This window comes from Emydura macquarii, unplaced genomic scaffold, assembly GCF_026122565.2.
Source record: "Emydura macquarii macquarii isolate MOO-44397 ecotype Brisbane River unplaced genomic scaffold, CSIRO-AGI_Emac_v2 contig_2768, whole genome shotgun sequence".
Taxonomy (NCBI): Eukaryota; Metazoa; Chordata; order Testudines; family Chelidae; genus Emydura; species Emydura macquarii.
Genome location: NW_027132905.1, coordinates 23,604,539 through 23,630,189, shown reverse-complemented (window position 1 = coordinate 23,630,189; position 25,651 = coordinate 23,604,539). Strand labels below are relative to the sequence as shown.

The window sequence follows — 25,651 nt, the reverse complement described above, 5'->3', positions numbered from 1 at the left end:
AAGACTAGTTATATAGAAAGTGAGGGCAGGCAAACTTCATAAAGTTGACTGCTCAGCTGAAGAGAGAGATAACAGAGCTGCAGAGTTAATTTTACTCCAAAACAAGTTACAAAAACAGAGTTTTAGTACAAATTGTTTTCCTGGTTTTATCATGATACTGTTTCCCACTTGCTAGTCAGTTGGCTAATACTTACAGCTGATTTGAGAGCCTAGTTTGTGCTCCCAAACATCATGCAGTTGCCTGTATTCCTGCTGGGCTAATTCAAGTCTCTGCTGTTTCACATGGTAGATCTCTTTCTGAGCAGCGATTGCCTCTTGGGCCAGTATCAGGTAGTCCTTCAGCATATGTTCCTGCTCCCGCCGCCATTGCACACGAGGGTCCTCTATCTGAGTTGTTTCTTAACAGAGACAAAAGTTCTTACTCAGATGATGGAAAAGATAATATCACTCAAGAGAGAACAAAGACACCACCAAAAAAGGTGTGCCTAGCATCACTACTTGGGTCATTTCACCTCCCCTCACTTATGGCAGTATTTAGAATGTAACTTAAGTGCCCAGTAATCTGCTGATCTGAAATTAAATTGGTTGTGTTGAATTACTGTATAAAAATGATAAATGGTAAAATAAGTGCTAATTTCAGCAACAGATTCTAGTTATATAAAACGTTATTGTGGAATGATTTCTATTCTCATTAATAATTTTTTTAAAGAAAGCCATAGAAAAAATATTGCGGGCTTAAGACCTTTTACTAGTGTGTTCTATCAGGGCATCATCTGTTCTAAATATGTAATTTATAAATGCCAAGAATTTTAAGAAAAACATTAAGAAAAACATTGTTACAGATACAACACTACCCATGTGACTTCCCTAGAGTCACAGCAACAAAGACTGCAAAATAAAACGTTTGGCAGTGAAGGAGACCTAAATCTGTAAGGGGGGGAAGAGAGGGACAATCAATATTTTCATCAGATTCTAAGAGAAATTTACAAATACGGGAGAATTAAGTAATTTAATATAGCCAAGTGCATCCCTTTAAGGCCTGGTCCACATGTCAAACTTAGGTCAATTTAGCTACAAATATTCAGGGGTGCGAAAAACGCTTGAGCACCACACAGGTTACTTCCATCAACTGAGCTACCGTTGTTCAAGGAGGTGTAGTTCCTACCGCAATGGAAAAAAAGCCCTCCATTGCTGTAATCCTATGTCTACACTATAGCATTATAGCAATGCTGCAGAAGTGCCCATACTGTAAACATGGTCTAAATATGTTATATGATTAGTGCCTTGAGACAGGAGTAAATTTCTATTTTCCCCATTAAAAAACAGCAGTATCACTGTACTCATTTTAAGACAAAGGAGCAAGGGGGAGAAGTGTTATAAGGAAGATCATTTTTACATAATGGAACTGTCACTATAATGGACAATTTAATGGACTCTGTGACCTCCATTATTCCAATACAATGAATTCATAGCCCTCAGGGTTTCTATGAAGAAAAATGCACAGGGTCACAAGTTGCCACTCTTAATACAACTTATATTTTAACTTCTATTTCATTCTGGTAGTGTGAGCAAGTGTTTGAAAAATTCCTCACTTTTCTCTCAGTCCTATTATATGTGCCAATTTGAAACAAAACCAGGAGCTCCCATTATTCAGCTGATTTTAAATGCTGTAGGATGCCTGAACTGATCATGCTTGAATGAGAATGCCTACTTACCATGTATTGAATAATTAATAAATAAAGGGCCTGGCTGAAACCATCTGTGGAACTCAAAATATGCAGATTAAAGAGTTTCTTTAAATATTCAGTAGAAACTGCCACAGCTAGAAGCTCTGGAGAGGTCTAAAGTGAGCCAGAGGATTATCTTCATGGTTGGAAGATACAGGATCAAGGGAAGCACACACATTTTGATGAAATCCCTAGACATAATTCTAAATACTTATAGCAATTTAACCAAGGCCTCGAAGCTGTTGGCATTATACTACAAGGGGGACATAATTATGCTGGGGTAAAGCCTCTCAACACAGAATATTCCACCAGTAATGTGTTTTGAAACAAGTGCTTGCTGTGCACCTGTAGCTGGAGACATGCAGCGTACACATGGCAGTTTAAAGAAGTGAAAGTAATGCCATAACTGGCATAGCCTGAACATACAGGTTGCAAAAACAATACAAAATGAAATCCCAAGAGATCACAGCAGTCTAGTTTAGACACAGCCTTTTCCCACAAAAGTTTAGTGTAGGCAAGATGTCAGCTGCTGTGGGTCTGAAAAGCTGTTTTAAAATTACTTCTAAAACCGGTGGCTAGTTTCCGCTATTTGAGGTCTGTCATCCATTCAAGGTGCCGATGAGGCCATACTACTGTTCCAGCTGAACATGAGAACTTCTGAAGTGTACTAGGTAATCTTAGAGTAGGGGCAGAGAAAGCAGCAGTATCTGGAATGCTCAGCATCATACAGCAGTGAGAATTTGAAAATCCCAGTGGTGGGGTTCCCAGCTAAATCTTAGCATCCAAAACACTTTGATTCTCAATGAACTGCTAAGCACTTCCTACTTGGAAAATTCACTTTGCTTTGTGTCCAAAGCCAGATGGGCCAAATCTTCAGTAGAACAAACCAAGGAAAGCCTGTGAAACTTCCTAAGCATGTGACTTGCGCAAGATCCTGCAGCAGGTCAGCCTTGGAACCAGGATTAGTAACCACAGTCTCCTGATCCATGCTTAATACATTAAGTCAGAATGCCTCTGAGGAATATTATTTAACTTTAGACTCTTGGAATCCAAGTCAGTAAATTGCCTATCCATAGCTACAACCTCTTAAAACCTGTATATTTTCAGAGACTACTTGTACTAAACATAATGCCCCCATTTTGCATTTGGGGAGCTGATACCACCACAATTCAGAAGTGTGAATTTGGGATAAAGCTGCTGTTTTTTCAAACACCAGAATTATGTTTGTTCAAAGTTTCATGAAACACATTATAAACTTGTAAAAAATAGGCAAAAATATATATATATATTTATTTTAAAGTGACAGCTGACAGGTATTCCCTTGCTGCTGTTTAAAAACCAGTTTTGGTTCTCTCTCAGCCCTCTTTAACATATCAACACTGCATTTTTCAATGCAGTTTTATGTTCTGATCTACTGATGACAAGTTGTAAGTAGTTGATGCTACATTTTTGCAGATGTGAACATGTGAAGGAGGCTGAATTAGAAAGTTAGCTTTCTCATAAAGAGTGTTAATACTGCCAAGTATCGCAAAATGATTTCACCTATCCGTAAGGTGATCAGTGTTCTTATCACCTTTTTACAGACTGGTAAACTGACGCACAGGCAATGTGACTTTGCCATTAATTTGTTGTGTGATCATGGAAAAGCTGGAAATTGAAAAATGATAAGTTCTGATGTGCAATCCAGTGCATTAGCCACATATTCTGATCACATATGCTCACCCTTCCCTTCACCATGGTCTCTTGCCCACTACCTTATCCTCTCCACTTATTGCAGTGGTGGAGTCTCACACTCCCTACTTCTCAGTCTTCTCTCACTGATTTTTTTAAAACCATCTGGTCTCTGCCCATGGTGGGACCTATGAACGCTCAAGGCCAAACAGCTATTCTGGCCACCAATACTTCTCCACTTGCTGTACCAATGTGCTGCACTAAGAAGCCTGGCAGGGGTGAGGTAACCTGCAGAAGAAAAAGGGGAGGAAGCCCTGACAATATCGAGTTGCTGGAGGAAGGCCTGAAAAAAGGGTTACTTACTTACTTACTTACTTACTTAAGAACTGCTGTTCTTCAAGATGTGTTGCTCATGTCCATTCCACTACAGGTGTGTGCACGCCTCCATTCACGGTTACCGGAACTTTTTTCCCCTTAGCAGATCCTGTAGGACCGGCTCCAGCACCCCCTGGAGCCCCGCACACATGCCGCAGTATATGAGGCGCTTCCTGCCCTATGCCCCCTCAGTCCCGTCTTTCCGCCAACTCCGGAATCTGGGTCATGGAATGGACATGAGCAAAACCCTGTTTTCCTCTTCGAGTGCTTGCTCATGTCCATTCCATTATAGGTGACAAACAAGCGATACCTTGGAGGTGAGTCAGAGTTACCGGAGCCCGCATCTTCCTGCACCTTCTGGACAATAGCATAGTGGGATGTGAAGGTATGTACTGATGACCAGGTGGCGGCTCTGCAGATGTCTTGCACAGGCACTCTCTCTAGGAAGACTGTAGACGAGGCTTGAGCTCTGGTTAAGTGCGCTGTGATGGTTTCCGGCAGCGGCACCTTTGCCTACTCATAGCAGAACTTGCTGCAGGAAGTTATCCATGAGGAGATGCGCTGAGTGGAGACAGGTGAGCCTCTCATCCAGTCGGCCATTGCAATGAAGAGCTGCATCGATATTCAGAATGGTTTCGTGCACTCGATGTAGAAAGCTAGGGCCAATCTTACATCCAGCGAGTGCCAACTTCCCTCCTCCTCTGAATCGTGAGGTTTGGGGAAAAAAACATGGGGAGAAAAATATCTTGGCTATAATGAAATTGGGAAACCACCTTGGGCAGGAAGGTGGGTGCAGCCTCAACTGAACCTTATCTTTATAGAACACCGTATAGGGGGGCTCCAAGATCAGTGCCCTAATCTCAGAGACTCTCCTTGCAGAGGTAATGGCCACCAGGAAGGCTACCTTCCAGGAAAGCAGGAGCAGAGGGCATGAAGCCATGAGTTCGAAGGGGAGCCACGAGTTGTGAGAGGACCAGGTTGAGATCCCAGGGACGCGCCAGGTCACGGACCTGCAGATAGAGCCTCTCAACCCCTTTCAGGAACCTAATTGTCATCAGGTAGGAGAAAAGCGATCTCCCCTCCATCAGCTGATGGAAGGCCGATATAGCTGTTAGGTGGACCTTCAGGGAGACCACACACAGTCCCTGGAGCTTTAGCTGAAGCAAGTACTCCAGGATTGCCTATATTGGGATACCCCGGGACTCCGCCCAGCAGGTAAACCACCTCCACTTAGCCCGATATACGACCTGCGTAGAAGGCTTTCTGCTACCCAACAGGACTTGCTGGGAAAAACTGAGGGGCATAGCCTGTCGAAACTATGCCAAGGACTCAGCAGTCCGAAGTAATTTTGGCCCACTTGGATCGGAAGGGAACTAGGTGGTTTAAAAAGGGGCAGGAATCAGGCTGAGATGCCGCCCTCGAGCACACCATCAAAAGTGCCTCCTTTGATTGCCCGACCGCTTAAATGACCCCTGCTGAGGGGCTGAGGAGGAACTTGGGGGCAGATGGCATCTCCTAGAGCCCCTATTCCTATGTCTATAGTTCGTGAACAGCCAAGATTGATACCTCCATTGCTGCTGTGCCTGGGAACTTGACTGATGCCTAGAGGACTGCAGCGTGTAAAGGCCCAGGGAGTGGAGCGTGGCCCTCAAGTCCTTCAGACAATGCAACTTAGCATCAGTCTGGTCCGAGAACAAGGTTGATCTGTCAAAGGGAAGGTCCTGGATGGACTGCTGGACCTCTTGGGACAGCCCAGAGGATTGGAGCCATGAGCATCTGTGCATGCAGATGGTGGAGGCTATGGCTCCGTCCGCCGAGTCAGCTGCATCTGAGGACGCCTGGAGCACTGCTCTAGCCACTGTGGTACCGTCTTCCACAATAGTATTAAAATCTAGCGCCTGGTTCTGGGGCAGAACGTCAACAAAGCGTCTCAGCGAGTCCCAAAAGGTTAAAATTATACCTGCCCAGGGGAGCCTGCTGATTGGCAATCCTAAACTGTAGGCTTGCTGTGGAATAAATCTTTCTCCCAAACAAGTCCAGCTTTTTCTTGTTCTTGTTTTTTGGAGTAGATCCTGACTGCCCCTGTCTATCCCTCTGGTTGGCAGCATCCACCACAAGACTTCCAGGGAACGGGTGGATGAACGGGTACTCAAACCCCTTGGCTGGGATGTAATATTTCTTCTTGCCCTTTTAGATGTCGGGGCTACGGAAGAGGGAGTTTGCCACAGGGCCTTCACTATTTTGAGTACCCCTTCATGGACAGGGAGGCTACTTGAGCTGGGGCAGCCACTGCTAGGACATTAAAAAGGCTGTCCGACGCCTCTTTTAGCTCCTCTACCTCCAGCCCCAAGTTGGAGGCCACACTCTTAAGCAGCTCCTGGTGCGCTCTGAAATCATGCAGGGGTGCTGAGTGACACTGGGACACTGTTTCAACTGGTGAGGAGGATTATAGGGGCACAGCAGGAAGCAGCACCCCTTCCCACCAACAAGCGGTCCCCACAGAGGTCCCTTCCTGTGGGTCCGAATCGTCCTCTGAGGGCGAGTGGTGGACCTTCCCCGGTACCGGTGGCACTGACTGCACACCTGAGGACTTGATGGACTGTGGTACTCAATGCCTTTTTTGCCTCTGTCTTCACAGACAAGGTCAGCTCCCAGACTACTGCACTGGGTGGCACAGAATGGGAAGGAGGTGAACATCCCGCAGTGCTGAAGGAACAGGTCCAAGACTACTTAGAAAGATTGGACATACACAAATCCATGCGGCCAGATGCAATGCACCCGAGGGTGCTGAGGGAGTTGGCTGATGTGATTTCAGAGCCATTGGCTATTATCTTTGAAAGCTCGTGGCAATTGGGGGAGGTCCCTGATGACTGGAAAAAAGCAAATATAGTGCCCATCTTCAAGAAAGGGAGGAAAGAGGATCCAGGAAACTACAGACCAGTCAGCCTCACCTCAATCCCTGGAAAAATCATGGAGCAGGTCCTCAAGGAATCCATTTTAAGGCACTTGGAAGAGAGGAAGGTGATCAGGAACAGTCAACATGGATTCACCAAGGGAAAGTCATGTCTGACCAACTTGATTGCTTTCTATGAAGAGGTGACTGGCTCAGTGGATGTGGGGAAAGCGGTGGACGTGACATACCTTGACTTTAGCAAAGTTTTTGATATGGTCTCTCACAGTATTTTTATCAGCACGTTAAAGAAGTATGGGTTGGATGAATGGACTATAAAATGGATAGAGAACTGGCTAGAGCATAGGGCTCAACAAGTAGTGATCAATGGTTCTATGTCTAGCTGGCAACCGGTCACAAGCAGAGTGCTCCAGGGGCTGGTCCTGGGGCCAGTTTTGTTCAACATCTTCATTAATGATCTGCAGAATGGGGTAGATTGCACCCTCAGCAAATTTGCAGATGACACTAAGCTGGGGGGAGTGGTAGATACCCTAGAAGGTAGGGATAGGATACAGAAGGACCTAAACAAACTGGAGGATTGGGCCAAAAGAAATCTGATGAGGTTCAACACGGACAGGTGCAGAGTCCTGCACTTAGGACGGAAGAATCCCATGCACAGCTACAGACTGGGGACCGACGAGTTAGGCAGCAGATCTGCAGAAAAGGACCTGGGGTAATAGTGGATAAGAAGCTGGATATGAGTCAGCAGTGTGCCCTGGTTGCCAAAAAGGCTAATAGCATATTGGGCTGCATTAGTAGGAGCATTGTCAGCAGATCGAGGAAAGTGATTATTCCCCTCTATTCGGCATTGGTGAGGCCGCATTTGGAGTATTGTGTCGAGTTTTGGGCCCCCCACTACGAAAAGGATGTGGAGAAATTGGAGAGAGTCAAGTGGAGAGCAACAAAAATGATTAGGGAGCTGGAGCACAAGACTTATGAGGAGAAGCTGAGGGAACTAGACTTGTTTAGTTTGCAGAAGAGAAGAATGAGGGGGGGATTTGATAGCAGCCTTTAACTACTGAAAGGTGGTTCCAGGGAGGATGGAGCTAGGCTGTTCTCAGTGGTGGCAGATGACAGAACAAGGAGCAACGGTCTCAAGTTGCAGTGGGGGAGGTCTAGGTTGGACATTAGGAAAAAAAATTTCACTGGGAGGGTGGTGAAGCACTGGAATGGGTTACCTAGGGAGGTGGTGGAATCTCCATCCTTAGAGATTTTTAAGCTGCAGCTTGACAAAACCCTCGTTGGGATTATTTAGCTGAGGTTAGTCCTGCTTTGAGCAGGGGGTTGGACTATATGACCTCCTGAGGTCCCTTCCAACTCTATGATTCTATGGTCCTGGTCCCACTGGGAACCCCCAGGGGCCCCAATATGGCCATTGGGGTGGCCACTGCCCTTGAAGCCAACTAGGGGCTACCTGCACCTGGGACTCTGGCACCTTTTGTCAACAGTGACTCACCTTGTGACTACCCCCCTGAGAGGACACTGAGGCAGCATCCGAAGACCACGGTGGATCTGCCTCAGAGGCTCCCGCTGTGCGGTACCGAGCCTGGGGGGAGCGGTGCCCCGATCCATGGGTGTTCCATCACTCCAGAGAGCGTGTCCTCTCGATGTCATCGACCTCGACGCCGACGAGGTACGATGTCAACGCTGCGACCGGTGCACGGAACCATGCTCCGAGGAGCATCATCTTGGTACCGAGGATTTGCAGCACCACTTGCCTCTTGGTGCCGAATCTTGGAGACTGGGTTCTGCGCTGCCTTGGTGCGTGCAAACTCTTTGGTACCAGACAGCGGGAACGGCAGGATCCATCTGGGGAGCGGCAGTCAGTGGGCGACTGCGACCGGTGCCGTCTCCTGGAGTGGACTTGTCCCGGTGCCGGGGATCGAGAGGTCAACTCCATTTCCTGTCTCGATGCAGGTCAGCCCGACGACCACAACCTGGAACGACTTCTAGTGGAGTGGCGCTGCTCCACCTTAGGCGACTGGCCAGCCAGAGATTTTCCTCCCCACACTGGGGATCTCCTGCACCATTCAGGGGGTCCCAATGCAGGCTTTCCATATGACATCGGCCCCTTCTCCCTCGGTCGAGGCCAGGGCATAGATGGCATAGGCAAAGCCAACAAGGCTCTTGCTGCCTGAAAAGCCTCTGATGTCTCTCTTGCATCAAAAACATTTAACTCATCACAACTAGCAATTAAAGCATTGAACTACATTTCCTCAGTTGAAGCACTAATTGAATTCCAATTTTCAAATATGTTATCACGATCAATAACATTCAGGCACAGGACTCAATTCATCCCAGCTGCTACAATGAGGTGCCTTGAGATTGTCAAATGAAGAGACTATACAAGCACAAGTTATTGTGTAATTTGTATTGTGTTATTGTGTAATTTGTTGTGTCTATAATTTGATGCAGTGAATCACAGTATGGTTTCATGTTTGGTGAATAAAGTCTCACTTTGTTTGCATCACTGTTTGGCAAGAGAATTTTGGCTTCTTATCTCAAATGAAATTCTGAAAGAAGTTGTATTGCAATCTGAGAAGTACTTATTAGCGAAGTTCATTAATAATGTACTGTGGATATATAGGGTACTCAATTCAATTTAATTATGTTTACTTTATCTCAGAGAGTAAGTTAAAATGTTCTCAGCTCATTTCATTTGATGGTTGCAGCAACGGTTGCTGGCTTCAGATTTAATTTAGCTCTGTCCTTGGGCCTATTACTTATAATTAAACTGAAATATTTTAAACCTGCTGCCACACTGAAAACTCCTTCCCCTACAGTGCAATATGAAATAGTCCCTTCTCCAAACGATTCTGTAACAGGCAAAAAAATGAGTCTGTTGATCAGCTGGAGGATACTGAACATGATTTGATTTATTATGGTTATGAATACAGCTGGTTTGGAAAATGGGAGTATTGATATTTTCTCCCTCCCCAATCAAAATTTGTTGGTAAAGTTTCATCCAGTTCTAGTTCTGAGTAAGAAGAGGATACGAACATAACTGCAATATTCTTTAAACTGTCTGGTGCCCAGTATCTGTGAGGTTTGCCATGCAGGAGAAACCAAAGCTTTTAAGAGTAACAGTAGTCATTCAGGCCTCAATTTGTCAATTAGATTTGCACAAGCAGAGCTGCATTGACTTCAATGAGGGTATACCAATGTGAACCAAACTACGGTAGCAGGAGCCTAATGCAGCTACAGAAAGCACTGTCTACTCCAGATTTACGGAGCAAGCAGAAAAAGTATTTCCAACAAACTTCCCTGAATGTCATCTCTGTGCTGAGTAAAAATGGCCACCATACTATTTTTTTTCTCCTTTATACCAGTTTATTAATTTAATAGCTGTCTGATATTATTGCAAGACAGGCTATTTTATAAAAACCAAACCTGGTTAGGGTGAATGGAGTCAGCAAGAACTTGCAGGCTATTTTTAAATTCCTTTATAGTGCCTTAAACACCATGCTAATTAGCAAGATTTGACAGTCACTGCAAACATTTTTTGGCATTTGCCCTGTGTGAAGAATTGCTGTGATGAGTTCTTTTCTTAAGAGCCAGTGGTAAGAAATAGCTAGCCAAAGCTGATTTGTATTTCTTCCAGAATCCTGCTGGGAAGCCAAACTGAGAGTCTTCTTGTAGTTTAATGATAGAATTGCCTTCAATACCTCTGCTTCTACTATCCTGTTCAAAGTATTTCTCCAAGCATTTGTTAGCTGTGGCAGTCTGAATGAGTCAAAGTTAGTTAGTCTATTCCACAAAGCAAGGCCTACTTTTCTCTATATATACTAGAGTAAACTAATTTCATTTCTCTGGGGCCAAATCTAATTATTCTTATTCAGGCAGAATCCCATCAAGTCAATTTGGTCCTCTGGCTTCAACTGGAGTTTATGACAAAGTAAAAACAAAAATGCTGGTCAACCCCTCTCTATGGGAAAAACCCATGGGAGCTGGCTCAAAGGGAACATGCCAGAGGCTCCCCTCGTGGAGGTCCTCTGATAATTCATCAGGACACGGTTTCCTTATCACTAAAAGAGCATGTGGGGTCCACTTAGCTCCCAAACCTGGCAAATCCTCAGGAATCCATGGAAGTCTGGGCCATTCATGGCTCAGTATTGCCTTTGGCCCCCCAGTACCCTGGAAACAAGGACTTCTGAAAAGGTAAGTCACGGGCTATTTTCTAGTAAGTCTCTGTAGGACTGGAGCAAGGAACAGAATATGTTGACCTGCAGGCCAACACTCCCCACCCCTTCCCATGCACTCAACCTGCTGGCCTGTGCAGTCTCCTTCCCCTCCTCCTGAGCACCCAGTGATCAGCCGTGTTTGGAATGGGAGGGAAAGTGCGGGTTGGGGGGGGAGCGGGGGGGGGGGGGGGGGTGGAGGAAGCGCTGCAGAGTTATTTTCTCCCCAACAAGCATTCCCAAGCACAGAGAGTTTGTTCCATTTGTGGATATGGGCAGCAGAGAGAGCAAGCCAGACCTAAATAAAACTGAGTGAGGACTTGAGGATTCAGCTCTTACCTTGGGGGAGCATGAATGTTAGCGTTCAAAGTCTTGGAGAATGTACTGGGAAACAATTAGCTTATGGATACTGAATTTCAGATGTCATCTTGTGATTCAGGATTGACTCATGGGAGTTCCACTCAATTCCCTACTCTGCCACTCTTTTTATCAGGTTTTAGGCAAGACTTTAAGACCTCTGCACCTCAGTATCCTCAGCTACAGAATGGCAATACTAATACTCCCTGGCTCACAGGGTGGTGCTAAAATGAACAGTGTTTGTGGGGCCCTCAGATACTGTAATGAGGGGGTCCATACAAGTACTAGATAAAATATTCAGGTCACTTTCACAAGTGAGGAGGGGTACCGGACATTTGTATTGAATTTTATTTATTTTATATCTGAATCTTATGCAGGCTTTGTTTGGGTAATTATTGTTTTTGGCAGAAATAAAAAGTATCTATACTTTTTTTATTTTTAATACACAAGAATATAATCATAAGTATTTACTTGCAATTTGTCTCAAGGTTACTCTGATGGAAGGCAGCAAGTAAACATACTCAATTTTCACAGGAAAAATGCAACACTGAAAATATACACATGCAAGTCAGGTAATTGCAGGCATGTTACCCATCTAGAATTATCCATATATTTGACCAAAAAACCATTCACATGCTTTGCAACCATATTTTCAAGCCAGCTAAAAATTTGTGCCTCCTAATCCAAAAAACAGCTGAGCAATTTATCAGCTGCTTACATACATCTCAAAACACAAAACTAACCTTCTGTTCTACTTCAATGAGCACCAGAAATTAAATTGTTTTCAAGTTCTCTGCTGAAGTCCTGGAAAAAAACCTTTTCTTTCCCTTTACAGGCTTCAGTGTAGTTCTTTTCCTCACTATTGCCTTTTAGAACAATCTCTCTTTTGATGTGAATCGTAGAAATTTAACTATGAAAGGATCTGGGCATTTCTCTGTGATGGGTTTTTGGACAGGTGATTGGAACAATCTTCTCCAAAAGAGAATCTGTCAAGTCACATCTGTTTGTTTGATGAATTCTATAGGAGTCTCCCCCTGCACTACCGTATCACCAGAGTTAGAGCATCTCCTTAACCCTACCATTCACTTCAGTCGTCATTCCAATGACAGCCACCTGAACTCATATCACTTCTTGTAGGAACATTTGATCATACACAGTAGCTGAATCTCAAATATTCCCTGCTGTACCCAACACCAGAATGAACTATATTTTAAACGGGAAGTCTGAGCTAGGTCTCTAAGAGCTGCTACCATACAAAAAAAATTAAACAAGTGCACTGAAATCCTATATCGTATCAGTAGCAGGACACAGAGATGTCAACAATCACCCGTCACCATTTCCATTATAACATTGTTACTCAAAACACATGCAGAGAATAAGATGACCATACCCTATTAAGATTGAGTTTATTTACACTCTTGTAAAAGAGATAATTAGGTGACTAGAAAAATGGCTTGTCTTCTTACTGTACTCAAAATAATAACAGTATGCAGCAAATGAAGTTTATTTCTTTGCAAGAGCTGTTCCTTTCAGGGGGCTGGTTCTAATGCAGCTCAAAACACACTTACAATGACATTTCCTATCAGTAGCTTTTGTAATATGTATCCAGCTACTACACTTTGAAATAAATTTGCACATTTGCACTCAATTTCTCAAAATCCATCAAAGCTTCTTGTAATGCTCAATGCTTTGGGCCCATGGAGCAGCCTTACCAAGAGGGCATCTAGTAGCATAGGCTCTTAGTAAAGAGAATGAAACTGCCTGAAAACTTACAAATATTAACAATCTCAAGCCTGTGTACCAGATATTATACTCCAAATCTACTATACTGAAAGTTTTGCTTCAGAAGAGAGAACAAATAACTGTATTAAGCAAATACCTTCCCCTTACACTTAAAGAGCTCATAGAGGTATTTAGAGACAATGGGTGAAATTCGGCCAGGTGCGGTGGCCAGCACCAGCTCTTTGCACCATTTTAGTGCTTTGTGCTGACCCTCTGCACAGGGGTGAATTTCACCAAGAGAGTGAACCCCAGTCCTCAGCACGCCGACCGTTAGGAACTTGGCCTTTTCATCAGCTGGAGAGTGCTATCCCATTAGTAGCAGACAGAAGACAATGAACGGCAGAGGCCCAATTCTCCCTTTCACAGTATAAATGCAACTCCTAAGGAGACAATTGCATCTTGCGAGTGAGAGAATCCAGCTCCTGGAGATTTATGGCTTATAGGTAGAGTTAAGGTGCAGGGAGCGGTCTATTTGTGGTGATCATGTTCTTTGGCTATTGGAGCTTATTTCTAATATGCTATATTAATGTGTGCATAATAAATCAGTAAATAAGTGAGCTACATACAATAACATTGCAGAACATATATCACTTACTGGTGTTGTGGTCTATGTAATAAACGCCAACTTGAGGGTCATAAGCCTCTTCCCATCCTAATGGCAATTCATCACTAATGCAGTCGGCAAAGGTTAGTGGTTTAGTATACCTGAAATGTAAAATAAAATTGATTTCACACACTAAATTTCCAGCTAAGTGCTTTAAAAGTATATTAGCCTTTCTTTGAAGAGATTCAATAGAAAAATAATGGAAGCCTACATTTTAAAGGTTTCAATTTTTTTAAGTGATCCTCCACAAGTTGTTCTTTCTGTCTAAATTAATAGCAAGATTAATTCACTTTCTGACAAAATTCCCAGCCCTAATCTGGTTCAGCCAGTACTCATTCAACAGGAGAACATTAAGAACTTTGCCAGAAACTGTTCTGCTCCCAGAATTGAAAGAAAGAAAACTCTTTGCGGGCAAGTCATGTATAAAAAAAATGTAGACAAGTAGGAGCAAGATGAGAAATATGATTTACAAAGTGTGAATAGTTAAAGCTGCACACTCAACAGTAAGAAGGAAAGGAATGAGTGACCATTTGCCATATGACTTCAGTCATTGCATGGCAATACATTCTATTTTATGAATGACATTAAAATAGATTAGTTTTACAAAAATGTGTAATACAACCAATTAAAAGGTTTATTCTTTTAGGGTGACAAATCTGAGGAACTGTCAGACTGAGATGTCAGAGGTTTTGGAACAAATTTATAAATTGAACAGTAGTAAGTCACCAGGATTAGATGGTATTCAACCAAGAGTTCTAAGGAACTCAAATATAAAACAGCAGAACTACTAACTGTAGTATGTAACCTGTCACTTAAATCAGCCTCTGTACCAGATGATTGGAGGTTAGCTAATGTAATGCTGATTTTTAAACTGCTCCAAAGGCAATCCTGGCAATTATAGACTGATAAGCCTAACTTCAATACCAGTTGTCTGAAACTACAGTAAAGAACAGAATAATCAGACACAGAAATAAACATAATATGTTGGGGAAGAATCAACATGGCTTTTGTAAAGGGAATCACCAATATATTAGACTTCTTTAGGGAGTCCACAAGCATGTGGACAAGGGTGATCCAGTGATATAGTGTACTTGGACCTTCAGAAAACCTCAAACAAGGTCCTTCACCAAAGGTTCTTAATCAGAGTAAGGAGTCATGAGATAAAAAGGAAAGTACTCATCGATTAGTAACTGGTTAAAAGATAGGAAACAAAGGGTAGGAATAAATGGTCAGTTTTCACAGTGCAGAAAAGTAAATAACAGAGTCCTCCAAGTATCTGTACGGGGACCTGTGCTGTTCAACATATTCATAAACTATCTGGAAAAAGGGGTGAACAATGACGTGGCAAAATTTGCAGATGACACAAATTATTCAAGACAATTAAGTCCAAAGCAGACTGCGAAGAGTTATGAAGGGACTCCATTAAACTGGGTGAGTGGGCAACAAAATGGCAGATGAAATTCAGTGTTGATAAATGCAACATTGGAAAACATAATCTCAACTATACATACAAAATGATGGGGTCTAAGTTAGCTGTTACCCCTCAAAAAAGAGACAGAGTGATTTTGAGTAATTCTTTGAAAACATCTGCTCAATGTGCAGCAGAAGTTAAAAAAAGCTAATAGAATGTTAGGAACCATCAGGAAAAAGATAGACAATAAGACAGACAATATAAATTCATGGTACGCCCACACCTTGAATACTGCGTGCAGTTCTTGTCTCCCTCTCTCAAAAATTATATATTAGAACTGGAAAAAGTAGAGAGAAGAGCAACAAAAATGATTAAGGGTACAAAACAGCTTCTGCATGAGAAGAAATTAAAAAGACTGGGACTGTTCAATTTAGAAAACAGACAGCTAAGGGGGGATAAGATAGAGGTCTATAAAATCATGAATGGTATGGAGAAAGTGAACAGGGAAGTGTTATTTAGTCCTTCACATAACACAAGAACCAAGGGTCACCCAATGACATTAATAGGCAGCAGATTTAAAACAAACAAAAGGAAGTATTTCTTCACACAATGCATATGCAACCTGTGGAACACATTGCCATGGGAAGTTGAAAAGGCCAAAAGTATAACTGGGTTCAAAAAAGAATTAGAGAATTTAATGGAGGATAGGTCTATCAATGACTATTAGGAAAAATGATCTGGGACAACTTCCTATGATGAGTGTCCCTAACTTCCAACTGCCAAAAGCTAGGACTGGATAACCCAGGGTGGATCACTCAAATTGCCCTGTTCTCTTCATTCCCTGTGAAGCATCTGACACTGGCCACCATCAGTAGCAGGATACTGGGCTAGATGGACCACTGGTCTGATCCAGTAAAGCTATTCTTATGTATTGCAATAAGAAATATTCTGACTAGCTTTTCTAGTAGAATCTACCTGTCATCTATCCTCAAGTGCAGTTATGGTCAGAAAATCAGCCATATAAGGAACACACCCAACATGCCTTCTGCCCCCCCACCCCACTCCATCCCTCCCGAGAACATTTAGAGTTAGTTCTGCTGATTTTAGTCACTAGTCATTTGTACTGCATTTTACACCTGTTGTTCTGCAAAACTATCAGGGAGAGTGAACTGGATTCTATTCTGGCTCACACATGAACAGATATGTTAACTACATTCTTATTATAGAACTTTTATTACTGGTAGAAGACTAGCCTGGATGAACCCAGCATGGCTTTCAGATTCAAGGGCAAGTTTACAAGGCTGGCAGCTAGATAACATCTTAACTTGTAAACTGAGCAAATTTAATTTAGAGTCTCTGAGTGACAAACAAGGAACGTCACTTTTCCCATTCCTGATATCTTTACTTTTCAGAATAGAGCAGCACTTTAGAGCAAATAGGCATTTTTATGTGCCTGGTAAAACCAACATTTAAAACACATTTGACAAGGGGAAAAAATTACAGTTTGTCACTGTCTGGGTCTTGCAGGTTTCAAGATCCCAAACCCTACTCTCCCCTATAAAAACTATGTAAAAGAATAAGAATGTCTCCAATCCTAACCTCTGTTGCATTTTAGTTTAACCTTATTTTATGTAGACCTTGAAGCGGTCAGTCTGCTATAGCAAATGTTAAATATGTATCCCTAGCAGAACTCAGAGTGTGCAAATAGATTTCAAGTATTCACAGCAGTAAAGGATTGCTATAAAATCACCAGGTAAATAGCTGTAAAATTATATTACAAATTTTTAAAACAAAGAAATATGTCCCAAGAACCTCTTTATGGGCTTATCAATACAGGGTTTTATTCTCCTAACCTTCTAGCCACAACGCTGTGTCCTATGTTTTACTTTTGGTTCAGTTATTTTATTTCTGAAACCTATACGTTTACTCAGAAGATGTTATGGTGTTTCAGCAACTGGAGTACCTCACCAAGTTGTAACTCCACAGTCATAATTAGCATGTCACTGTCATTTCTGATCCAAAATGCGAGGGGGGATAGAATAGACATATTCTTTCCAAAATAAACTGGCCCTATGTATAATTACATTAAATTGGACTTCAAAAATGTTTTGAGAAGTCACAAGACCTACTTTCTAAGTCAGATTTTTGGAAGTTAATCACTTTAAGACACTGCAGCCCCACTGAGCATGGCCAGAGGAGACAAAAAGCAGCCAAAACTAAGGGCCACTGAGGAGAAAAAGCACCAAATTCTGTGGCACGGTGCCCTCCCACACACACAGGGTTTGGCCAGGGGGCCAACTGCTCTGCACCATTATTTGCCCTCTCCACTGCTATTCCACCTCCATTGCAGCTCACTACACTTGCCATCCCACTCCAGGCTACAGAATTTACATTACTGGGTGGGTTCTAAGCCAATGGGTTAAACCATCTGGAGATATGATTCCCACAGGAACCATGCACTTAGGCTTGGAGGAAGTTGAGAGCCAGTAGGGAAACAAGGCCTGCACAAAGGTGGTTCTGGCCTCCATGGTGACAAACCCTATTACTGCTGCCAACGAGATCTGTCCACCCCCAGAGGAGAGAGTGTAAAGGAAGCTTCCCTGTTTCCTAAGCAGAAACAGCACATGCAGGTGGTGGCATGGCCCTATGAAACATTTAAAAAACAAAGGTTTCAGACTATCTGAATTCAGTCACTGAGTTGACCTTCCAGCAGCACATTCAGAATAAATCTAGAATTTTTTTTTTGTTTTGCTTTATTGGTTTCCTCAATAAACTTTGCAATGTTTAACAAACAAGCCTTTTTTGATTCATGTTGCAAGTTGGTAAAGATCATTTAATTAAAAAAAAAACAACAACACATCACAAATGTTTTGCTGAAACAAAACTATTTTTTTCCTTTAAATTAACCTGTTTGATTGCTGTGATGTTTCTATACAACAGTTTTCGTGTTCATTTTCATTATGTGTTTTGCTTTACAATATTACACTACTCTGCACTTCATGGCTCATTTGCTTTGTGTATGTTTTCTTTCCACAGCACGGATCCAATCTTGCATTCCTTGTGCACCAAAAATTCAATGAAGTCAGTATATTAGATTTGAATATCAATTTTTCATTAAATGAATCACAACACTGCAAAATTTAATGCATATATGCACACAAACTCACCCTAACAGCCAGCAGATTTAAGCAATATTCCCTACAATTTACTCAAGGCCCATGACTCCATTTAAGCCCTGAACTTTGGGTCATGTACAGTTCCTTACAATGGGATGAGTTTAGTGTAGCTAACCTCTGAAAACACTTTGTTCCAAAGTCCCCTGCAAGGTGAACAGGAGGGAGCATGGCTGAGCCCTGGCAATTACTTCCTGTTGCAAAATCAACACAGGTTATTGTAGAAGGTCCAAATTAGAGCAGCCCCAGAGCTTCCCTAGCCTTGCATTGGAGCTCTGCAGCAGACAATACTGGGAGGTGCAACCAGCCTTCCCTCTCTCCCAACACAGCGATTAATCTGGCCCCAAAGATCAAGTCTTGCAGCCTCTCACTGGGGCAAAACTCCCACTGAAGACAAAGTTGCTATTAACCAAAATACAGACTTCTAATGATGAAGAGCTTCTCTGAAGAGAGTTAATAAAGTATAATACAATCAAAGGTTAGAGCAATGTAGCAATAGAGATGTTCATATGCTACTCTGTGAACCCCACTTTAGATATGCTAAGGAATAGTATCTCAACCTGTGGTACACGTACCCCTGGGGATATGCGAGACACAGGCAGGGGGTATGCGGTGAAAAACCCAGTGAAGGGAGGCAGGCGGCAGCCACCAGCTTCTGGGGATGGTGGGCGGCAGCCGCTGGCTTCCTGCCCGGTCCCACCTCTTAGCTGGGAGGTAGACGGCAGTCGCCTCAATCCTGGGAAGCTGGGTGGCAGCTGCTGGTTTCTTGGGATGCCGGGCGGCAGCCGCTGGCTTGGGCAGTAGCCGCTGGCTTTTTGGGAAGGTGGGCAGCAGCCGCCCGCGTCCTGCTCAATCCCAGCTCCCAGGTGGGAGCCCAGCAGCAGCCTCCTGCACTCTGTGAGCTGGGCTCACAGCTGGGTGGCTGCCACCCATGCCCTGGCTCTGAGCCGAGAGACAGCCTCCTATGCCCTGGCTTGAAGATGGGCAACAGCTGCCTGCTGCCTGCCCACATCCCCGGGTTCCAGCCTGGACAGAAGCCTCCTCCGCCCCAGCTCAGAGCAGGCAGCAGTCGTTCACCTTCTGGGCTGGCAGCCAGGCAGCAGCCACCTGCAACTTGCCCAGGTGGCAGCTCCCGCCCCCCCAGCTCAAAGCCTGGTGCCCAGAAAGCCGTGCTTAGAGCCCAATGGCTTGCCCGGTCCGGGAGCTGGGCTCTACCCGCAGGCTTACTTGTCAATTGACAACTATGACAGCCCCAGATTTTACCAATATAAAAATCTTAAGAGGGGCCCACACAGTGTGATTTGCCCCAGGCTTGCACCTCCCCAGGGACGGCCATGGGGAGCACTGCTATCCACTCTGGTGGGCTGCTAGTGCCTGCTCATACCTCACAAATTCTCACTTGTGTGAGGAGAACACCACGTGACTCTGCCATCAGGCCATAGTGATTGGTGGCGTTGACCTTTGCTCCTATATGAAGGAATGGGAGAAGGTAGGAGGCGAGAAACAGCAGCGGGTTTTGTGATCTGCCACAGCCACACAGAATTGCAGAATTCAGAACTCTCCTGCTTTACAAGAAATACAGTCGTCCAGTGGTAAAAGGGGAAAAGATTGTATTTCTCAGAGTGGAAAATTGAGTGTTGAGGTACTTATTAAAATTTTCAGAAGTTAGGGGGGTACTTGCCACTTAAAAGGTTGAGAAACACTGCACTAAGACATTTGTCAGGGTCCTCCAGTGCCAGTCCCCAGTATGAAATTACATTTTACTTAAACATTTATGACACCCAAATTAACCCAGGAAAAATCATCTCAACAGAAGATAGTACTCTCTTCTCTCAAATAAAAATCCTGTAAAATAATTGTGAAAGCATTTAATATTCTCTTCACATTTTAGAAAGCTTTATAATCATCAGAAAAACAGAGGCTACTCCCCACCCTCACCCTCTTCTTGGTTTGGCATACCCTCCTTCATAGCCTCACCTGTGCAGAACAGATATGAAGAATTTCCTGTGAAAGAACAGGTCAGCATGGCCTGTTGGCTCTTCTCTGTTCTCATAGGTTTAGGGCTCTTTGCTTCCTCCACAACAGCACAGAGAAGAGCAAAAGGGCAGCATAGGATCCTAAAAGTCACATTTTAAAACATAAGCTACAACCTTAATTATTCTTCTCATTCAAACTTAAACAAGAAACAGAGTTGGCTTTTCCTTATTGCCTTGGGTAATTCACATGCATGCTTGCCGTAATTCAGATTGCACAACAAGTCTCAGAATGGCACTCCTTTACCTCCAGGCTCTGCGAGAGTGTTCATATTGTTATTCAGCAGACACAATTCCCCCTTTAAATAGCAACAACCCAGGTAGGTGTTCCTTAAAAAGAATGATGCCCTAAGAGGCTGCACTCCTATTCCGGCTGATCAAGTATTAAAAAGTTTCCCTGCATTTATTTATGGCTGAAATAATAAGTTTGGAAGGTGACCCATTTCCTAGATGGTTCACTGCACACTTATTTTCTGGGAATTTACCCCATAATGGCTGAATATGAAAGCCTCTGGTGGATGGGCTCCCATCTCCATACAGGTTTAGGAAACAAATGGAAGAATGATATTTCTGGATGCTTTATTAGGGCCACTGTGTATCATTGTATTTCTTTGTTCCTCCTGGGAGGTTGGTTTTCCTCTCCTCACGCCAAGCCCAGTGCAAAAGGCAATTTTTCACCATTGGAATTAGATTCAGTCTGGATGATAAGTGAAACACTTGCTTAGTTACAATTCAGAACCCGGAGGAAGTCAAATCATTCTGTCAATAAACCTCAATTATTTGTGAAAGCCATGTTTAGCAACCACAAAAAAGAGTCACTCTGCATACTACTAGAGGGCTATCATCAACCTCAAAATAGTTTTTTTAGTGGTTTACTTGATTAGTAATACAGGCTTAACGTAACAAATAGGTTTTAAAGCAATGATTATTTAGCAACTTGTTTACATCGTGCAGATCAAGCTCAGAATCTAAACATGATCTCACAATGCTCATATACTGTTCTAGAGACCTGCATGCACTATTTTCCATCGAACATAAGGATGTGTTTAATTAGAAGGTTAGAACGCTGACTCCCTGTCTCTTGTTCCAATGACTGCCATTTTTTTGTTATATTACCTCAGGGCAAGTGACCTGAATTTGTAATTCTCAGTTTCCTCATCTGTGAAATGGGTATAATACTAATTGCTATACTTACCACACAAGGGTGCTACCAGGCTTAATTAATGCTTGTAAAGTGCTTTATATTCTCCAAAGGAATGTGCCCTGCAAGTGCAAAGCATAGCTTACACATTAAGTTTTACTATGTACGCTTTGCCTCAGCAGCAAAAATCTGAATTGTACTCCTCCAAAATTCAGGGGGTGATTGGATCTGAGGTTTTGGGTCAACCTATTTTTAAAACAGGGGTTAGCTACAGTTCATACCTTCCCAGAATGCAGGATGTTTGGATTGGGATTTTTGTTCAGACCTAAAGTCTAACAAACAAGGCTTACATATACGATACTGATCAATACAATCAATCATTTGAAAATGTGTGTAAACAGGAGATTGAGACAAGACAATATGGCAGATAGCAAAATATCACACCTACAACAGTGGGAAGCCCAGTATCAAGAAACTACAAAATATCCCTGTTTTTATATTAAAGATAGTGGATGTGCTTCATGCCTTGACTTCTGTCCTCGAAACCCAGGCTCAATCACTCAGCCACAGAAAATCTATTTGCAGCAGTACAAGCCATCTACAATCCCAGTTCTGCTGGGAGATGTCCAGCACAGCCCACAAACTACGCAAGCTTAGAGCAGGGATCCCCAAACTTTCAGCTGCCAGGGTCACATCACTCAGTCTTGCTCTTATGGTGGGCCGGAGCAGCTCCTCCTGGCCAGGACACTGGGCCCACATCATATGGGAGAGGGGCGGAGCCAGGAGGGGGGGAGTGGACTCAGTGGGTTGGTCAAAATGTGTCGGTGGACCAGATGCAGCCCATAGGCTGTAATTTGGGGACCCGTGGCTTAGAGCATCTGCAAGGTGCATGGATTCAGGCAGCATCCACTGACAAGGCTCTTACGCATATGTCACCAGAGAGTTTGCAGCTACTGTCCCCAGGCAAGATAGATGTAAAGGTACCAGTTCCCCTCTCCCCATATTCTTGTTTTGGTGCAGCTGCTCCCAAGGGAGGGGATACATCCTGTTCATCTGAAGAGATGTATTAAGACAAGGACATATTTGTTATAAGGCATAAAATAGATTCAGACACAAATACAGATACCTCATTAAGATGGTGAAGAGACAGAAAGTGATCAGTATAAAGCTGAAAAAATAAACCAAGTTTAGTTTCAGGCACTGCAACTGCCTGCTATTACTCCCCCCGCATATTTGTGACTTTAATGAGACTTATGAGTTTCCTAATTTTCATAAGTTTTTCCTCTTCCTTGTTACTGTTTGCAAGACTGGCAGAGAGGGGAAGCTATCCGTATAATGAAAACTGAACTTGACAGTATTTTGTGTAGCCAGATTAATGAAATAAATGAAACAGAAAAAAGAAAAAGAATATTCTTTCATCTTTCAGATATAGAGATATTTGGGGTTATTTGTATGTATAGCGTGACAGATAAGCTTTCAGACAAGTGTACTTTTAAGTTGATGGTGTCTCCCTCCTTAAGCATAGTCATTATGCAATGGGAATTTGATGAGGCATTTACAAGGTGAGGCTCTTTTCAGTTACTGACATGTCCTTTTTGCACAATATTTGGACAGCCCGTCAAGGTAAAACTGCAGAATTCTCCTTTTTGGAAACTTACTATTTGATTTGCATACAGCGATCACCCTGGCAGTTACTAGTAGCCTTAGGAAATCTCTGAAGCTCTCAAAATCAGAGTCAAATCCTTGTCTCATTATCTGAAAAGTCCCTGTGGTAACTGTTTCTACAGCAAGAACAATACTGAAGATTCCATTCCTTCCCACCCTACACAGAGGCTCTTAAAGGCGTCTACCAACTGACTCACATAAGTTTTATTCCACTTGGAGAGTGTGTCCTTCCCATCTGTCCATCTACCTTTCATACTGTTAGTGCATATATTACTATAAGTTTCTCTCTAAAGAAATTCCACCTGTAAAGCAAACTAAAGATTTTAAGCCAGGCTTCTGGCTTTAAAGCATAGACCCAGAAGCAACTGAGAAAGTTAGTAACTTAGATTCTTTTTGGGTATAGCAAAATAGCATTTCTATTAAAGGCCCAGTTCTGTTGTTCTCTCAGAACAGTCCTGTGGGAGATAGCACTAGAACAGGGGTTCTCAAACTTTTTTTTGCTGGGACCCCTTTGGAAAATATTTCAGGCTGTGATGTCATGCCATCCTTACTTCTGCACTGCTGCTGGGGGTGGCACTGCCTTCAGAGCACCCAGCCTGCAGCCGCTGTTCTCTGGCCACCCAGCTCTAAAGGGCTCTAGCTATTAGCCATGCGCAGGACTGACAGGCATAGCCCCAGCTCATGATCCCCCCTCCCATATTAGCCCTTGAGGGGTTCCAATCCCCAGTTTGAGAACCTCTGCACTACAAGATTAGGTCCTTACTGTTGGCAGGGTCTGCATGACTAATGAAGTTATACTCATGTAGTTACTTTGGTCAACACTTTCCCCCTGTTCTGTGATTAAGGCTGAATGAGCATACTGCCATGCACTCATGGATGCTCCTTTGAGATAGATCTTAAAACCTCTCCCTTTGCCTGCTCTTATCCCCTATTCCTCACACCTTCCTTTAGTTTCTCTGTGCCCCTACAAGTCCACAGCCAGATATTAAACTCATTCCATAGAGTGTACATAAGCCAGCACCCTCAAAAATGATTTACCTTCTACAAAATTGTATGTGGCTGGAAGGAAGCATAAGCATCATATGTTCTTCCAGACTTACAATGAAGCTGTGCTTAATTTGTTCCAGGGCTGAGTACTGGCACCTCTAGGCTTGGCAGTTCATAGCCCCAGCACTTCTAGGGCTTGCTGCATTAGTTATGAATGTAAAAATATTGCTTGAGCCCCGGCACCTCTTTCAATTTAAAATCAAGCACTGCCGTGAAAGGTTTGCTTACTGGTGAAATAGCCTTATAAAATGGGGAAGCTGAGCTAGTCTTGTTTCTCCTGCCCAAATCACTGAGTTATTAGGAAGCTTTCTTAGATTGTCAGTTACATAAGGGTCAATCACAGAGCTCCAAGTAATGGATGCAACTAAGTGTTCCTAATATATCCCACTATGACATGGCACATGAGAAATGCTATTCATCTTGAGAGAGCTGAATAAGCACCAATTTAATAGAACACCACTGTGACATGAGAAACTGAGACAGAGGCTAAAATGAGGTTTTACTATGGAAAAATGTCTCTTTGTAAAACTAGCACCTGAGAGCATAAACAGGCCTACTCCTATGGATCCAATTCATTCCAGCACCAGGACGGAGCATGACCTAGGAACTGACAGAAAGCTGTGCCTGCCTCCTCTGTATGTGAGCTGGTTTGGTCCCAATGTGGGCCCTATGGGCATCACAGCAGCCACAAAATAGTCAGAACACAGAAATAATCCACTCACGCCTCTTCCACATCCAAGGAAACGCTACACCAGAGGCATGCAGATGCAGAGTAGCCAGCTGTTCCACAGACAACAAGGTCCATCCTCATGAGGTGTCTTACCAAAGCTGTGCTGCCAACATTGTCCTAGAGTAGCCAATGTAAAGTGCCCAGGGAGCACTGGTGAATCAGTCCCTGGCTAATTTTGGTGACTAAAGACCTGCAGGCCAAGCCATGCCCTGGGTTACACTTGTCGCCAGACTATTGGCTCAGCAACATCTGTGCAACTCCATCAGCCTTCAAGGTGTTTGAGCAAGTGTAACCAACTGGAACTTGATGAACAATCCTTATTGATGCATAAAAGAAAGAAACAGAATCCTGCTCAATCTTAGCTATGTTGGCTCTACAAAGATAATAGATGTAAATAGAATTTTACTGGTGACAATGAATGAAAAAGTAAATGACTGAGCTGCCTCAGATTTTAAATTGAATTAAAAAGGAAAAGCTATTGATTGAACTGTTCAGAGGTGATAAGGAAGATGCTGAAGGTTTGCCTAGATGAGGAAGGGACTTTGAGGTTAAGGATTCACTGACCCTGACCTATCTCCTCCTAGTTTAGACAAACCCTCAGTGACACATCCTGCAAAGTGCTGAGCAACATCAACTCCCCTGTAATCCTTGGAAGTTGAGGCACCCTAGCATCTCATGGAAGGTGCTTAGCACCATGCCAGATCAGACCCTGATAGAAGTGAACATGGAACCCTGAGATGCCATTTTTGTAGTCAATTCTCAATGCAGAACCATAGTTCACAGGATTTGTCCAAAGTCACATCTCAT

General features: G+C 43.3%; 1 protein-coding gene across 1 annotated transcript in view; it reads right to left on the bottom strand.

The window, feature by feature from the left end:
- WWC1 (WW and C2 domain containing 1) overlaps positions 1–25,651 on the bottom strand; it is a 130,400-nt gene that overhangs the window by 53,568 nt on the left and 51,181 nt on the right. Inside the window, exons 2-3 of the mRNA XM_067566620.1 lie at positions 13,636–13,745; positions 195–398 (exon numbers count right to left, since the gene is read on the bottom strand). Coding sequence (XP_067422721.1) covers positions 195–398; positions 13,636–13,745 — 314 coding nt within the window. The remainder of the gene's footprint in view (positions 1–194; positions 399–13,635; positions 13,746–25,651) is intronic.